The sequence below is a fragment of the Oreochromis niloticus genome, linkage group LG19 (genome assembly GCF_001858045.2).
Source record: "Oreochromis niloticus isolate F11D_XX linkage group LG19, O_niloticus_UMD_NMBU, whole genome shotgun sequence".
Taxonomy (NCBI): domain Eukaryota; kingdom Metazoa; phylum Chordata; class Actinopteri; order Cichliformes; family Cichlidae; genus Oreochromis; species Oreochromis niloticus.
Window position 1 is genome coordinate 15,542,848 of NC_031983.2, and position 17,128 is coordinate 15,559,975.

The following is a 17,128-nucleotide window of genomic DNA, read 5'->3' on the forward strand; positions in this document are numbered from 1 at the left end:
AGAAGGTGTTGTATTGTTTATACTGTATATTTCTGTTAATAGTGATTTGACAAAACAGAATACAATTACTCTATCACGTGTTTAAAGCCACCTTATATTTTATTGCCATTTATAGACTGTGATAATAACATAAAACATAGTAGTTTCATTATTTGTAAGTAAGCTACCCTAGTCAACCACACGTTAGTAATTCTTTATTGCCACTAGTTAACTGTACCGATGACACAAACAATTCTGCTCCAAAACTGTATTTGTCTCATGGTAGTTTTTGATTTTGAAATTGATTTTGAGTATAACTTTGAAAAATATTTGTCTTTAAATTCAAGTTTATAAATAATCCTTTTGAATATATTACTGAATATATAGTGTAATTAGTCATAAGTACTGGTTATTAGTGCTTATGAATGGATGGACAGAGAAACTGTTGCATGTTGTACAAGCTGAATAACTGTGGCGTGCGCAGTGCCTTTCTGGATCCTCTTTTCTGGGATGTTCCTGACTGACAGATGTGTGTTTAAATCAAAGCTGGCATACCTTGCACTTTTCTGTGAATAGTGGGACATTTATGGTTTTGTCCAAGAGTCCTGAAAAGATGACAAAAACCTCCACACATGTTTTGGCTTGCTTTTTTTCAGGGTCCCTGTAATTATGCACTAATTTCCCTTAAACAATTATAACTTCTAGATATAATATATCTATATTTTTTGGGATTATTTCTCAAGTGATTTTCACCAATGCCAGTCTCCCATTTGGAGATCCAGTGTACGATTATTTAAAAGGGAGCTTATTATTTAAATATAATTATACAACAGCAAACTTTACCCTGTGGAAGCTTTCTGAAACAAACAAAACCAAACAAAAAGCTATACTATACATAAATAAAGACAAAGCGATGCAGATTGGGCCACAGATTTGAGTGGCCACAGATTTGAGTGACAGGAGAAGTACAACGGGTTATTGTTTTGTACTATCCAAAAATGGGCCAGTCATCTGCTGGAAAACCAGGAAGCAAGCTACAGTAGCTTTATCAACGTGCGAGGCAGAGTACATGGCGATGGCCGCCACGGTACAAGAAAGCTTATACCTCTCACAGCTACTTGATGGCATGGACATTAAAAGGCAATATTCACCAGTTACCATTCTTGCAGACAATCAAGGTGCAATTGCATTGTCCAGAAATCCTATAAACCGTCAAAGATGTAAACACATCGATGTTAAGTATCATTTTATTAGGTCTGCTATAACTGAGAAGGAAGTGCAAGTTAAATATTGTGCAACAGAAGACATGGTAGCAGACATCATGACTAAGTCTGTAAGTAAAGTGAAAATAGATAAGTTTACGCCTATTTTGTTTGGGACATAAATGTTAATATGTGAATGTCATGTAAATATGTATATCATGTAAATGTGTAATGTACAGTGTTAAGAGCAAGTGGGGGTGTTGCCCTATCATATCTGTATGTGCTCTTAATCTGAAAGGTATAAATACGGAAGTGTGTGTGTTCAATAAATGATGGCGCAAAGGAAGGCGTGTGCCTCTGATGTAAAACTCTAACAACGTGTATGTGGTTTATTCCTCCATGAGAAGTACGAGTTACCACGGTATTTCCTGCCCTAGAGAATGGAACCCGCAACAAATAAGAAGACAAAATGCTGTCCGTGAGTAAAGTTCTTGGCTTAATATCTCGAAATTTTGACTTAATAACTTAAAATTTCGAGTTAGGTATTGTAGCTTACTCGAAGTTACTTTCGAGATAATTATTGTGTTATAACGTTGAAATTTTGAGATAAAAAACACAAATAGTAACTTTCTCTTTACCTCTGCCTATCATTTCTTTCAGTGGAAAAAACAAGCTTCCATACTTCACTAAAGAAAATTTGTATTTAGAGTTCAGTTTTCCAAAACATATATTCATATGTGTAATAAAAAAACAACAACAACGGAATTTTATGCTGAAAGAGGTTCGCCGGAAGTTGTATTTTATTTTGTAGCTATGTTTACAGTATTTGGCACCGAGGCTTTCTTGTCCAAAATATGTAGGTTTAAAAACATGAAGAAATAATATACGACAGCTAACAGCGTGCTGCATCCCGTGAGTATGTACGAAGTATGGTTATTTAAACATTAGTTTTCAGTGTTTTTGTACTGTGGTTATGTATAAACCTGTTCCTAGCTTTGGCCATTTGAATTAGTAGACTACCATTTTTTCTTTTCGCATACCCAAATAATCTTTAGCATAAACCGAAGACAGTAGGATGGTTCGAGTTTCTGCTCACAGCTGTTGCCTTTCTTCTCGTAAATACATATGGTTGAGTTGACATATTTAACGATTTTTTTCCTTTTTTGTGTGATTTTTAGGTTCAAGTGCATACCTTTACGTCTCTGTGTTTAAATAGCAGTCAGTTATGGATTCCGCCTTTGAGAGGCACTGCTCGGAGCTGGTCGCCCGGGAGCGAAGCGGACATACTGCTGTGCTGCATGACAACCTCCTGTATGTGTGGGGAGGCTATATGGTGAGAAAACACTCAAACATAACAGACGCAAATGACAAGGAACAGAAGGGAAATTTCTCCAGTACTGTATTAAACTTGTGATATTTAAATGGTGGCATTAACTGTATATGCCACTTTATACCTAATAAAATTAAAAATAAAAATAAATTCATAAATAAAAGAGGACTGCTGTGCATTATTTTATATGACAGGTTCTTGCTTTTTTTTTTTTTTTGCTTTAATTTCCCAAACCACATGACCTAACCCCAACGCCTACACCTGTATTATAATGCTTCTTATATGTTAATGAATCAGTAGTGATGAATCATCTATTAATATAAAATATTTTTTTTAATTTAATTTAATTTCTTTTTTGTTTTTCATTTCTGACTCAAACACTTCCCTGGAGACATTACATAACAATGTTATCACATGAACTGGAAAGTAACTGCTAATGAATTTAATAGCGCTGTTTTGTAATGGGCATGTTTTTGGTTTTCTTTAGATGAAAATATAAAAATTAAATGAGACGTTATGCTAAAGTGCTTAATTTATTCAATTATTTTGTTCTTTCCAGTCTGTTGCTGATGAAGAAGTCTTCTTACCTAATGAAGAAATCTGGGTGTATGAACTAGACGCAGGTATTTGGTAAGAAGACTGAACAAATTCCTGCTTGCTTTTGTTTGCAAAACAAAAAATACCAATGCCTGTTAAGCCCTGACTTTTACTCTGTTTTTCAACTCATGGGAATTGTGTTGGAGTCATATGACATTTCAGCTATGTTTGGATTTACAAGCACTCTCCTGGGGCTGTTTGACTTCTGAGTTGTGAGTGAATATAAGCAGTTTTTCTGCATTTTCTTTTTCCTTTTTCCATTTTTCTGAAGGAAGGTGTTTCACATGGATGGGGATGTCCCTCCCCCAATGTCTGGAACCTGCAGCAGCTACATGAATGGACACATGTATATATTTGGAGGTTGTGATGACAATGGACAGACCAATCAGGTTCGACTGATATCTTAGGAAGTGACTGTTAATGACAGTGTTTTTTTTGTAAACAAAGTTATGTTTACATTGTGTGAATGCTTCAGGTTCAACAAGCACTCTTGATGCTTTCTTTCCTCATGTAACATTTGCAGAGATGGTGTTTGTTGTGTCCATGATCAGTAGCTGGAATTCTTGATCATTTAAAGGTTACTCTGTAGTGCCTCTAGTGGTCAAAAACTCCACATAAACCTTTTAATTATGTGCGAAACAGAAGTATCTATGGGCCTGAACTTAAGGTGGAAAGACCTCGCTGAAAGAAAATGTTAAATGTTGATAAATAAATGCAGCAAAGAGATGAAGGAATGAAGATTTGATCAGTGTTTCTCATCCTACAGATGTACTGCGTCAACCTGGAAGATGGGAAATATACATGGAAGAGGATAATGCATGAGTTTGGCTCAGCTCCCTCTCCCCGAGACAAATTGTCCTGCTGGGTTTATAACGGACGGTGAGCACAGTGAAATTTTAATTAAGTTTAATTTTCAGCATTTTGTTACCACATAAATCACTACAGGCAATCTGTAGTTGTAAACTAAAATCTATTTTTAAGATTACTTGTCAAAAACTAGTACTAAAGAAATTTGGAGTAGATACTGAATTTTCCACTCATGACGTTGGTTTGGATAAGTGAAAGAAAATGGAAAGATAAATAGATAAATTAGGTTTCCATGTCTTTTTCATTTTTTTAATTGAATGCCTGTTGTTTGATACTTACTTTGATACATGAAGTGAAGAGGCTATCCATGTGTCTTTGTTTCCTGCACCAATTTCTGAACAGAATTGGACGTCCACACAATTAACTTTTTTTGTCTTTAAATTTATATCCAAAGTTTTGCGGTTACTCCCTTTTTAACCCCCAATAATTATAAGCTTATAAGTTAATCGTGTAATCTTTGATTTACTGTTTTGGATTTGACGTGAAATGCAGGTTTTGTCAAACTTTCAACATCTTTTTAGCATTCTTCATCTTAAAGTCTTCATCTGAACAAAATCAGAACCTGTGTTGAGTTTATTCAGCGTTACGTCTGTTCTTGATTGGATGTATAACTTTATGTTGATATGGAAATGATCTTTTTGTGTGATATTTTTCCAGGCTCACCTACTTTGGTGGTTATGGTCACAAACTGCTGAGTGATCTCGACCGGAGGACTGGAAGCTTTATTGTGGATGAAACTTCATGGGTAGTTTTTTTTTTTTTGTTACTCACTACAAATCTTTTAGCTGTCTCTGTGAGATTTTTTAAAAGGAAAAAATTGACACATTTCAGCATCTGGTTAAACTTACTTCAAGTTTTCAGTAGTTTTTGTTAGAAAAGTTAGCTTCTTTGCACCTGCTTAGCTCTTTTGTTATTGCTAGGTGGGAGATGTCTTTTGGGGATGGAACAATGAAGTTCACATATTTGACCCCATGCAGTCCAGCTGGAATGAACCGCGAACCCACGTGAGTCAGTTTGAGATTAATTCATGCTGGTATTGACTGAAGTCAGGAATTTCATGTGTGGGATTTTTCCTCCGACGGTATAAAACGTTAATTACTAACTTCACAAGTGGAAATATAAATAAAAGACTATTATTAAGACTTAAGGCTAGGCTTGTTTGACTGTTGCTCTCAAAGTGTTCCAAAATCGAGCACATGCAATCTTTATACAACAGTTTGATAAGACAGTGTATAAGAAATGTGGAACATCTTTGACTGCAGCTCCTGCAGGGCATGCTTACACAGCTGAACACAAACAGCTGATGCAATATGTTCTTATCCAGTGCAATCTGTAAGAAATGCTACCATGTACAGTGTGAAACAAATCAAACAATCAAACAAATTGTAATTTCAGACAAAGATAACCAATGTAAACACAAACAGCAGTTTTTAAATTATGATTTCATTTATTAAGGGAAAAAAGCTATCCAAACCTACCTGAAAAACAAGATTTTCGCCTTTTTAAGAAGGAATTAACTGTGATAAACCACAATCTGAGTTCAATTTCACTATCCAACCCCAAGACTGATTACTATTAGACCTGTTGGCTCAAGAAATCACTGAAATAGAGTCTGTCTAACAAAGTGAAGTAGGCTAAAAGATCTCAGAAAGCTACAGAAACAACTGAAAAATCAAATTATTGACATATGTTAGTCTGGAAAAGGTTGCAAAGCCATTTATAAGGCTTTGGGAATCCAGTGACCCACGATGAGAGCCATCGTGGGTCTCATCGCATGTAGAAGCTAAAAACAAACGGAGAAAACTTGGAACAGTGGTGAACCTTCCCAGAAGTGGGCGGCTGACCAAAGTTACTCTAGGAGCTCATTGATGACTCATCCAGGAGGTCAGAAAAGAAGCCACAAAAACATCTAGAGATCTAGAGAGAGGCCAGCCTCACTGGCCTCAGTTAGGAGTTCATGATTCAACAATAAGAAAGAAACTGGGCAAAAACAGCATTCATGGGAGACCTCCAAGGAGAAACTTGATGAGCTCAAAGATGTTTGGTAAAATATTCTGTGGACTGATGAAAAAAAAAGTTTAACTTTTTGGAAGGTTTGAATTCCTTTACATCTGGCATAAAACTAACACAGCATTTCAATAAAGAACATACCAACAGTCAAAAATGGTGGTGGTAGTGTGACGGTCTGGGGACTGGGATGACTTACCGAAACTAATGGAGAGCAGATTGAATAGAGAATGTCAGATCATCAGTTTTGTGCACTGAAGCTCAAGCATATTTGGGTTATGCAGTAGGGACAATGATCACATTAGAAAGTCTATCTCTGAGTGGCTAAAAAATAAGTAAATGAAACAAAATCTGATGGTACATTTCTGTTCATAATTCTATCTATTTTGAAAACACCATTGGTTGAAATGCTTGTAGACATTCAATGTTGTACAGAAAATGTAACATTCCTCTGAAACAGTCAGGTACAAGGACTGAAAAATTAGTTAAAATGCAACAAATATCCAAAGAAAAACTTTGACCTTCAGAAAGTCTGGAGAACTCCTCATCAAGAACTTTAAAAAAAATTCCCAGAACATCTGGGTCCCTGGAGGCAAAAAAATAAAGAAATGTTGGGGTAGCTTGAGACTTTTGCACAGTACTATACACAATACTGTTTTTGCTTGCAGGGCCGAGCTCCTGCTCCGAGGGCAGCCCATGGCAGTGCTGCGCTCGGTTGCAGAGGATACATTTGTGGAGGTAGAGTTATGGTAAGAGTCCCAGTTGGTTTTCAATGTAGTGTTTATGGATGCATGTTGTGTTGATCAGAGAAAGTTACTTGTGCTGTTTTTTAAATGCAGGAAACCAGGACAAATGACATCCATTGCTTAAACCTTGAATCATGGTCATGGTCAGAAATGTATGTAACCATGTGTCACTGCTAAACTGTACCTTTTCACGTGGTATATGCAGAACCTGAGCTCACAGTGAGGAACAGTATTTTGAGTTTTCAAGTTAACTGTGTCTGTCATGTCAAATCGGTTTTCCAGAATCCCGTTGTCCCCAAGTCCGGTGGGGAGATCATGGCACACACTCACAGCAGTATCAGACAACACCTTGTTCCTGTTTGGAGGTCTCAGTGTTGACTGCAAACCAATGAGTAAGAAAATGTACCCTCTTGTTCAAGTTTATTTCCTTCGCTGCTTTGGTCCTTTTATGTCCTCTAGTTGTTTTCTTCTTAGTAAAACAAACCTTTCTCGATTAGGTGATGGGTGGTTGCTTGATGTCGAAACAAAGAAGTGGAAAGAGTTAGAGCATCCCTTTAAGAATAAGCCAAGGTAACAACTTATGAATGTAATATTTATTACTCTGAACAAACATTATAAAGCATTGTTTTAAACTGTGATCAGATTTTAAGTGGTACCTTCTCCTGTTTAAGGTTGTGGCACACAGCTAATCCAGGCAAAGATGATGATGTGATTGTGTTTGGTGGAAGTTGTGACTACATCTTGCTTGTCGACACTGTAAGTATCAGAGGGAGACGCATGCAGAAGCTAAAAACAAAGGTGAAGTTAGTTTAATTTTCCACGTCTTTGGAAATCATCATGTGGCAATGCTAAAGCCTCCCAGTTTTGCACTGACACAGGTGCAACATGAAAACTATGTTTTCGTTTACATGTATGGTATGTAAAATTTAAACAGGGTTTACTTTATACTGCAGGGGCTTGTACTTCAAAGCAAGTTCAACGTGCACAGTTATCGTTTGCTTATCTGGCTTCACTTCCACTGACACAAACAAAGGTGGTAATTAACTAAGGGCTTCCAAGCTATGACATGAAAGACAACAATCATAGACATGGACAAGTCTACTGGCAGCACAGTTTCATATTTCAGAAAGAAAGGGCAAACTTTTTTTTTCATATTAGGAAAATATGAAAAATCTGAACACATAATATCGGCTAAAGGTGACACAACTGCAGCCGAGGCAGCACTGTGTGAGTGGGTTTGATAAAAAAGTGTGATATTGGCTCCTGCACCCTTGTAACTCTGAATTAGATAAGAAGAGAATGGTTGGATGGAAGAGCAAGTAAAGAATAAAACTGTATTTCAGACCAGTAAGTGGGTTTACTTGTAAATGTTATACCAGAGCAACACGTTTAAGGTTTATATATAATAAGATTTAAAGAACATATAAATTTACTTGGATAAAATTGCTTTTAGCCAGCAGCAAAAAAAAGAAAAAGAGCAATGACTACACTTGTTCCTGATGAAAAAACAGACTTTAAACTGTCTTTTTAAACTATAGATCTGCCTTTACATGGGCTCTTCCAGGAATGGTGACACTGTTTTCCAGAGAATTGATTTGTGATCAGGTGGTGTTTTTGTACTGTTTATCTCTTAACTGAAACATAACCTGCAGAGCATGTCAGAGTGCTATATGAGGAAGCAAGTTCAACACAGCTATATCAGAGGTAATGGGTATCACCAAGATGGTTATCCACTTTCTTTGTTGAGAAGCAGTTTCTGCCTCAGGCACCGTGTGCTTTCACATAAAGTGGGGGTGTCTCACGCATCACATGACTCTATGTTCTGCACAAAATGATCCCTGTGAGTGTACCTACTCCAATCAGAGACAAATAATGACGATATAATGGTGATAAAAGACTATGAAGAACTTTAAAAAAATATATAACAGCACAGTAAAATGCAACACTGCAAATAAGACAAGAAATGAATGAAGAATCAAACATTTTAATTAAAGTTAACTATTTTAACACTGAGTGCTTTCTTGGTGATAGCTACACATTAGAGCTGAATCCTTAAACTGGACATATTTAAACATTAAGGGTTACTGTCCCATAGCCAAATAAAGGACAAATGGAAATCACTTTAGTTTGTCTGCAGATCAAAGTGAAGCAGGTTCTTTTGATTGAATAGCTGTTCTTGGTTGTAAAAAGCTCAAACAGTTTCTGATCTGTGTTCTAGTAGCTTCCAATGTGCAAACGAGTGTTAGCAACTGATTAAAATTGAGTATAAAATGTTTGTAAAATTTCTGAATCACCAGAATTTACATTTCACTTAATGCTTTATTACTTCTAGGCTGGTGTATTTTAATTCATTATTATCAGGTCGCCCTAAAAGCTCCCTGAGTTGATCCAAAGTGGTGCAGAGAGTGTACTGACAGGGACTTGAAAGAGAGACCATATTTCTCCCTTATGAGCTGCCCTATATTGGCTCCCTTCTAAATTTCCCCTCTCCCCCAACTGGTCATGGTGGAAGGGTCACCCCTCCCTACGCCTGGTTTCTGTCGGAGATTTCTTCTTCTTGAAAGGGAGTTTTTCTTTCCGACTGTCGCCATGTACTTGCTCATAGAGTGTTGTGGGATTGTTTGTAGTACTCTAGCTACCTTATATAAATAAAACGGAAGCAAACTGAATTAATAGAATAGGGAAAAAATTGGAACTTTGTGATGATTTCAAACCGAAACTCTGAACATGTTCCTGTCTGGGTGTTTTCAACATAGATTACCAAAAAAGTCAGCCCATTTTGAGACTTAGCAGACTCATAAACCAGCTCATTAACCCATTAATCCTGATTTGTAGTACTCCCCTTAGGTCTGAAGTACAAGTTGCCATGGCAGTTTACCCTAACATGAAGTGAACTGCCTTTCTAACACTGAAAACTCAGCGTTAACCATGAAGTTAACTGTCTAAGCCCTTAATCTTGCTTTGTAATAAAGGCATCAGGTCTCTCTCTCTCTCTACAGAGCAGTCTACACCTGACAGTGAAGCATTAAAAAACCTACGGAGAGTGTTTGTTAAAGGAACTGATCTAATGAACATAGTTTTGTGAATAGATGAAGACTACAAATATGTCTACGGATGTGAACCTATGTAAACCTTGTGTATTTCTTTTCAGGGTCACTGCAATGATGCACTTGTTTTTCAGATGCAACCATATCCCCTGTTTAGGTAAAAAACTTTCTATGTGATACCTTTACCACCAAGATGTCATTTTATTTACAAAAAAAGTAAATACTAACAATTTTGCACAGCAGATATTCTGACTTGAAGAAAAGTGAAATAAATGACTTCAGGAAGGACCACCGAGGTCAAAAGATGTTTGTTTCCATCTGCAGTAATTTGAGTTTGACCCATATGTTTGATGGATGTAGTGAAGGGGGACATGCAGAGGGTCGGTGTGACGGAAGTGGATGCTAAGCATAGGGTGAGATGATCTGCTATGGTGACCCCTAAAGGGAGCAGCTCAAGAAGAAGGGGGAGCATGGCCCAATTTTGGGAACTTGCATGAAAAAGCTAAGGCAAGAAAAGTAAAAGCGAGATTCCTTGTACGACACAGAGCATTGCAGCACTTATTAAGTCCGATGCAAAATGAATAGGAAGTAAAGTGGGATGGAGGTGGGGTTTTCACAGGCGCCATCAGCCTTGCCTGACCTACCGTTATTCTCGCTTTATTGCTACAAACAAATTTGTCCTGCAGCAGCTCTGTTAGAGACAAGTAAAAATATCTGCTGTCCAAAGTATCTGCTGCTTTGTAGGGCACGTTACTTTAAATATGCATTCGTCTCCCAAAATAGAAATGAGAATTGACAGGCTTTTTTTTTCTCCTCCTGACAGGATTTGTGAGGATTACATTGCAAAGAATGTGAGAAACAACGAGGTGCTCCGAAATCAACTTCCTCTCCTGCCTCCCACGCTACTAAAGCTCTTACAGAGAAGGATCTCTTTCTACAGGCCTTCGAAGAAGCAAATGACTAGCTAAAAAGACCTTGAATGCCATGCTATGTGTAAAGTGCTATATTTCTCCTTTATTGTTTTACAAATTAATATTTTATTTTGTACTGTCTGCCTACAGTCCCTGCGATGACTGCGTTGAATAAATGACAGATTGACACTTTGATTTGCCTGATGCAGATTATTACACTACACAGATAAGTCTCATTCAGCAGAACAGAGCAGCTACAGACACGTTTTCTCCCAGAGTAGTCACATGACCAACAACTCGACATTTTTTGCTTTTTTATTTCAAACACACAAAAAATTTTAAACTCTGCTTCCAAATTTTCATATTGGAAATTTCCTCTAAAAAGTTTGATATACCTAGAGTATCCACTTAAAATTTCACGTTTGTATTCATGCACACAACTTCTGCGTTCTGCCACTAAGTGGCAGCAGGCTTTTATTTTGAAGTGTTTCAATGGCTGAATTGTGTCAGCAGAAACAGAGACTTTGCCCAACTAAAAGTCTCTCTGTTGCCACATTCTCGCAGGGTGGAGAAAGTGCAGGAGCTGTGGTCAGGAAGGAAATGTTAGGTAAACATTCTCTGCTCATACCTTGGCAGGGTTTGCTACATGAGAAACTAAAGCCCTGAACACTTTATGCTCACACAAAACTGCTGGTGGAAACATGTTCATCTTTACTGCTAAAATATCACAAGCATGTGCCTCTCCTGCTGACATTTACAGAACTGGCAGAAAGGGTCTGTGTTGTCTCATCAAACAGACATGTTAAACCATGTTAGTAATAGGTAACAAATGAGTGCTCAGTAGGAGTCGACCTGGACAGTAACACCCTACCTGCTTCAGAAACCCAACCCTGGTGAGTGTGAGGAGAGCTTCCTGGCACATATTCAAGCTGGTGTTTTAACTCTGCAATTACTGCTTCATGTTGTTAAATAAGACTTGGCTAAATGCAAAGACTGGGAGTGATGCTGTTTTAAGTTCAACACAGACTGTGTTAATTATTTTTTTCCTGGCAACCCTGCATAAATACAGATTGTGCAGCCTTTCCTGCTAGCAGGAAATTTGTCAGAATAAACCCTGGTTCCCTTTCTTTGAATACAAACGGTTTCCTGTCGTGAGAGCTTGCTAAAAGAAGAATTTTCTTAGCTCGGAGGGTCAGCTAAACTCTCTTTCAATGGTATCCATCAGCTCCTCTTCTGATCCATCGTACAGGATGACTGGCGTGGTGAGAGAAGAGCCATGGCAGCTATCAAACGTCCTGGGAAATGTAGAGACCCACATCAGGAAGGTGAAGATTAAAAACAGTAAATGTATGTGACACATATTTTAACAGTTTAACCCAACGCTCAGTGTGTAGAGGCCCAAACAAAACAAAACTCACAAAACAAAAATGGCGCTGTGAGAAAGTTGGAATAAAGTTGGAAATATGAATGTTTTTCTTATTGGCATTCTTCAACAATAGACACTTGTCTGTTTCTCCCCGGCTTGCAAACATCTGGCGTATCTGATACGCTCTGAGAATAATAAATTTGGTATTTCGACCCCTTTAAGGTTAATTTGATCTGGCTCTGCGCCTTTTTCCTCCACTGAGCTCAGGAATTAATCATTTATTTAAGTTGCCTACTTACGGTTGTTGTTCTGATGTGGGGACGTCTTCCGACAAAGCCTCTGTTGTCAAACAGCCCTGTGAGGAGGACTGACATAAATCAGAGAGGGAAGGATGGATAAAGCATACTTTTGTTCACTTGCTCTAATAAACTGGATTACAACCTGGCAAAAGTACTTAAAAGTAGAAACATAAAAGTCCTTACATTGTGCTCGGTGGGGCAGCCAGATGTGTGCTTTTTAACGTGTGCGAAGGCAGCGTTGCCCTTCTTGTTTACATCTCTTGACACACTGTGTGCGACACGTGGCTCTTGGTCTCTTCCTGACGCTCGGAGCCTCGGAGCAGAGCTGAAGTCGTCTTCAGCGTCCTCCTGGCTGAAATGACACAGTCCGTATGTTTTGGATCTGATGAACGTCTTCTTCGGAGGGGTCTTCTTTACGGAAGCGCTCTCTCTTTCTGTGTAATCTGCCATAACTGTGTCCAGTTCTCCATCAATATCCTCCTCATTCCCAGAAAAGTCCGAATCCTGCCCTTCGCTGTGGCAGTCAGGTTGCGCACGGTTACGCACATTGCGCAAAACGGACTGAATTTTAAGAGGCTTGAACGGACGGTTGTCCTTTTGAGGCGAAGCGACATCGGTCCCCGTTTTGGTCACGTTTACCTCGCTGACACAAGCAGGTGCGACTCTTTTTCCTCGGCTTGTACCCGAGCCCATGTCCGTGTGTCTGGGCTGCTAGTGGAGTCTCATTTCCAAATTGCTCCTGAGGCACGCCAAGCGCTTTTGCAGTTGAATATTAACCAACAAAAGCGTGGTCCTTGGCAGTGGTTAAGGTCAGTCTTCAATTAGTTTTACGATAGGAAGGCAGTTCTTTGGCAAAAAAGTAAGCTTTTCTTTAAAATGTTTCTACAGACAGGTTGTTAAAATAAACTGCAGTAAACTTTCGAGTAACTCCAAATCAAGATGAGAAACTGTGTATCCCTTACATAACCAAGTTTGGCTCAGGACCCCAGGGAGAAAACTCCGCCTTCTTATAGGGGGAAACACACATCCTCCATTGTGTCTACTGCTAAAAAAATAACATCTGCCTGTGTAGTCTCATGGATTTAAGCAACCAATCCCCCAAAAGGGAAATATACGTAAATATTCACGTGTTCCCTTTAATGATAGGGAGTCATTTTGAAAGGCTAACAGGAACAATTAGTCGAATTTGTCTGTATCAGAAACATGACCAGCCTATTTCCCTTCTTCACCTAATAGATTTTATTGGGGCCAACAGTGAGTGAATTCCTGTCACCCTGATGCAGGAGCCCCGCTCCTCCAGTGAATGATTAAGATTAAAGTGCTGGACCATGAGAGAGGGCATTCCTTTCCAACAGCTCGGGCTTCCCAGAGATTCCTCAATAAGCTTTTGTTTGGTCCACTTGCGCATACAAAAGACATGACAGGAGCACCTCAGTGCCAAAGCCGTCCAACAAAAACCCAGAGTGCACCAAAGTAAAAGAAAAAAAAACTTGTTTGCCGTCTTTCATTAAGTGCCTCATTTTCTCTCTTTCTTTTCTTACTTGTGTGTGTGTGCACATGCGAGTGTGTGCCAGACAGCTGTGCAACCTGTTCTCTCTGGAGGATGACCAAGTCAAAGACACCTGTCGTTTAGGAAATTGGCAATGTGAGAGTGGAAAAAAAGCAAGTCGGCCTGCAGGTCTCAAATGTCTCATTGAGGAAATTCCTGTATTGGTGACTGATTTTTAAAAAACACACGCACCATGTCGGCAAATCTTACTTAACCTGCAAACTTTAAAAAGTAAAATGATACTGAAATATAAAAATAGCTCTTCTTCCATACACTCTCAGCTGCAGTTAGCTACATCTCATCATGACGCAAGAGCCTGTGTGGCATCCTGATCACATTTAGTATGAAAACCTCCTACTACTGACTCTCTCCATTTCAGTGATGCTGTCCAAAGATTGGATAATCTCAGAGATTGCCTTTTAGGGGAAAAAATGGAGATTCAGAGCTAGTAGTCAGCAGTCAAACATAAAACTTAAACAACAAGCTTACTTTCCAGCCCTGCTTCTCGAGCAGTCTCGTTTATGTTATTTTCAACCTCTACTTCTGTTAACTCTCCGCCTGCACTGCACTCTGGTGTATCATTAAAGAGATCGGGCCGCCACATCTGGAGAAAAATTCAACAGCTTCCAGACGAGGGGGAGGATCTGCCACAAAATAGAAGCCACGGCCCAGCTCGCTACATAACTGTGGTTTCTCTTACTTCTTCCAGATTCAAGAATATTCCTCCAGTATGGACGAAGTTTGAAAGACTGGAAAAAGCGTTTATGAAACGCTGACCTTGGATTCGGTTTAGCTTTGTACATCATATCCTATGCAAACTCTGAATCAGCAGACATGTGAGTTGCTTTTGCAGTGTTGTGGATACAAACGTCCTTTGTTCCCTCCCAACAGCAGAACAGCATATGTGAAAAATGTTAATTATTATGACTCAGCTGCTCCATTTGGAGGACAACAAATAAAAGCATTGTTGTTGTTGTGTTTGAGTAAAAAAGGAAAGAAACTGCCATATGTTTGTAAAAAAAAACCCAAACCAAATCTCTGGAGAGTATTTAACAAGGCAGCTGCCCGCTGATAGGCATCCCAGTAAAACTGCCTGGACCTCTTTCCTCGGAAGACAAGCATTAATAGGACAGGGTCAACAGGATCTACACACCACAACACTGTAAAGCAATTTATTCCTTCTTATTTTTTCTTAGCCTAAATGATGTCTTAATGGAGACCACATTTAATCAGACCCTTTTCTTTAATCGAAAAAATATGACTATGTAAATATTTCCCTACAGACTCACAAAAGACCACACCCGTCTTTGGCAAGACCACGTCATATAAATTGATTCATCATCACGATATAAAAAAAAATCCTCTTTTTTATATAACTTCAGATTTTGCCTCACAATAATCAGATCCAGACTTTCCTTCAGTAACAGAAAAATCCACATTTGTATATGGGAGCTTACTCCAACAGTTCCAACATAAGCAAAATACTGAGAGGCACTGTTATGGTTTTACTGTTTTAGAAGTAAATTTAATAGGTTTAAAGTATAGCCTAAACAAGTGAACCAAACACACTTCTTAGTTGGATGCCTAAGACTTGGTTAAGGGGCTAGAAAATATATCACACTGCTGAATGTTCTCACAAAGATAGACAAGAAAATGTGTGTGTATGTGTGTGGTGAGCAGGTCTTACTCATGTTGTGGGGACCTCATTTTGTTTACATTGTTACATTCTGGGCACATGGCTTCCTTTCATGAACATAAACAAGTCGCTATAACATAAATCCTTAAATTTAAAGGTGACGGCATGCCTTAAGGTTAAGGTTAGGGATGTAGTAGTTCCCTATATTAGAGTAAGTCTGCAGGAAATGAATCCAAGGCCATATAATCCCTCTGAAGTCATGGATACATTACAGATTTTCTACAGGGAAAGGAAGCCAAGTGAGTTCCTTCGCAGTCAGATAAAAGGGCCGTTCAGGGTCACATACTGTAGACGTAATCAGCTGAGCAGATGAGCGGAGCTGAGACAGAGGGATATTGTAACTTTCACAGGGTGACATAAGGTTGTCAGGGCAACAGTCAGTGCAACCAAGAGGAGTTGAAGTGCAGTAAAAGAACAAGGAGCGCCTGTATTTATCTTTGAGCTCTTAATCTGCTACATCACCAAACATAAATTAAAGCGTTTGCTTTTGTGATGGAGGTAAAAGTACGTCACAGAGATGAAGCTGCGACAAGCCTGCAAACCTTTAAAGTTAACGAATTCTCCTTAACATAACAGTCTGACAGGTCGCTGTAAGGGAGGACTGCCTGCTGAGATCTAGAAGTGGTGAAACTGTAACCAGCAGATGGAGCTAGTATTCAACAAAAGCAAATTAGGGTGTCTTCCTTGCCGATCCATGCACAGCACAAGTTGTTACTCTTCATGAGCTAACTGCATTTTTTATTTTTTAAGAAGAACAAAAAGAAAAGCTTAGAGGTCCTTATATGGGATTTCATAAAATTATACTTTAAAATTAGAAAGGAAAGGACAAAAAAAGAACTCTATAGTTTAAAGTGAAAGTATGTGAGTGTAACAGTGACACAAGTAACCTGTCAGATTATTATAAATACCAAACTATTGGTCATGTGAGAGCAAATAAACATGACTTTAATAAGCATGGAAAAGTTGATAAGTTGCATAAATGCTACTTCATGTTAAAAGCAAAGCATGTTGGCACTTTATAGAGCCATGTGTTTTACATGTGGATGTGAAATCACCTTTGGAGATCCTCTCACTTCCCCACTATTAACTGTTATAACTGTGTGCTGGGAGGTCTTCTCAGGCAAGCCAGTGGTCACTGCTGCAGTGACCCATTTTTCTGTCAAAAGGCCATGTAATCAACAGAAAACAATTACTGCCTCTCTCTCAGGCGCTCGGAGCGCTCAATACTAGCATCTGCTCACTTCCTAATTACCTGCTAGGTAAGAAGCTTCATTTGGAGAGAAACACACGGCAATCAATCCCTGCATTAAACTTGGTTTGTTTGTCAGCATCCTGAAGTGTCACGCTGAAACCTCTGTTCATTTCAGTTTTGTTTGATTAACTTCTGCTTGACCTACATTCTGTTTATTGGATCTTGTATTTATTGCTGTTAATTCCCTTTTAAATGTGCCTCTTGTTCATGTTTATATTACGGTTCCCTTCTTTTACTCACTCTTTTGCTCCCAGGCTAGTGCTAACCTTTTCCCCCTAGA

General features: G+C 38.7%; 2 protein-coding genes across 10 annotated transcripts; one reads left to right on the forward strand and one right to left on the reverse strand.

The window, feature by feature from the left end:
- Positions 1-1,495: 1,495 nt before the first annotated feature.
- On the forward strand, positions 1,496-10,881 carry LOC100701424 (kelch domain-containing protein 1). Of its 8 annotated transcripts, none has more exons than XM_005465131.4 (14): positions 1,496-1,659; positions 2,398-2,514; positions 3,071-3,141; positions 3,380-3,497; positions 3,875-3,987; positions 4,633-4,720; positions 4,896-4,979; positions 6,651-6,731; positions 6,822-6,880; positions 7,011-7,120; positions 7,226-7,298; positions 7,400-7,484; positions 9,880-9,932; positions 10,599-10,881. In XM_005465131.4, exons 1-14 carry the CDS (start codon positions 1,651-1,653, stop codon positions 10,741-10,743), a joined length of 1,206 nt encoding a protein of 401 aa, XP_005465188.1. In that variant the 5' UTR covers positions 1,496-1,650; the 3' UTR covers positions 10,744-10,881. The 8 variants fall into 8 exon arrangements, with proteins under 8 accessions (XP_005465188.1, XP_005465190.1, XP_025756882.1 ...); XM_005465133.4 differs by having other exon boundaries at positions 1,501-1,659; positions 2,360-2,514; XM_025901097.1 differs by lacking the exon at positions 1,496-1,659 and adding an exon at positions 1,704-2,108.
- A 106-nt stretch (positions 10,882-10,987) lies between these two features.
- On the reverse strand, positions 10,988-13,363 carry LOC100701152 (uncharacterized). 2 transcript variants are annotated; one of them, XM_005465130.4, is made up of 3 exons: positions 12,535-13,363; positions 12,352-12,419; positions 10,988-11,981 (listed from the first exon to the last, which is right to left on the reverse strand). In XM_005465130.4, the coding sequence occupies exons 1-3, from the start codon at positions 13,042-13,044 to the stop codon at positions 11,879-11,881; spliced, it is 681 nt and encodes a 226-aa protein (XP_005465187.1). In that variant the 5' UTR covers positions 13,045-13,363; the 3' UTR covers positions 10,988-11,878. The 2 variants fall into 2 exon arrangements, with proteins under 2 accessions (XP_005465187.1, XP_003459597.1); XM_003459549.5 differs by having other exon boundaries at positions 12,352-12,407; positions 12,535-13,360.
- Positions 13,364-17,128: the final 3,765 nt, after the last annotated feature.

Excerpts from the sequence above, each read along its gene's own strand:
- LOC100701152 (XM_005465130.4), bottom strand. The coding sequence starts at position 13,044 with ATGGGCTCGGGTACAAGCCGAGGAAAAAGAGTCGCACCTGCTTGTGTC. Across the intron at positions 12,420-12,534 it reads GCTGCCCCACCGAGCACAAT|TCCTCCTCACAGGGCTGTTT; the intron begins GTAAGGACTTTT and ends GATTTATGTCAG. Across the intron at positions 11,982-12,351 it reads CCCACATCAGAACAACAACC|GACGTTTGATAGCTGCCATG; the intron begins GTAAGTAGGCAA and ends TACATTTCCCAG.
- LOC100701424 (XM_005465131.4), top strand. Across the intron at positions 7,485-9,879 it reads ACATCTTGCTTGTCGACACT|GGTCACTGCAATGATGCACT; the intron begins GTAAGTATCAGA and ends ATTTCTTTTCAG. Across the intron at positions 9,933-10,598 it reads CAACCATATCCCCTGTTTAG|GATTTGTGAGGATTACATTG; the intron begins GTAAAAAACTTT and ends TCCTCCTGACAG.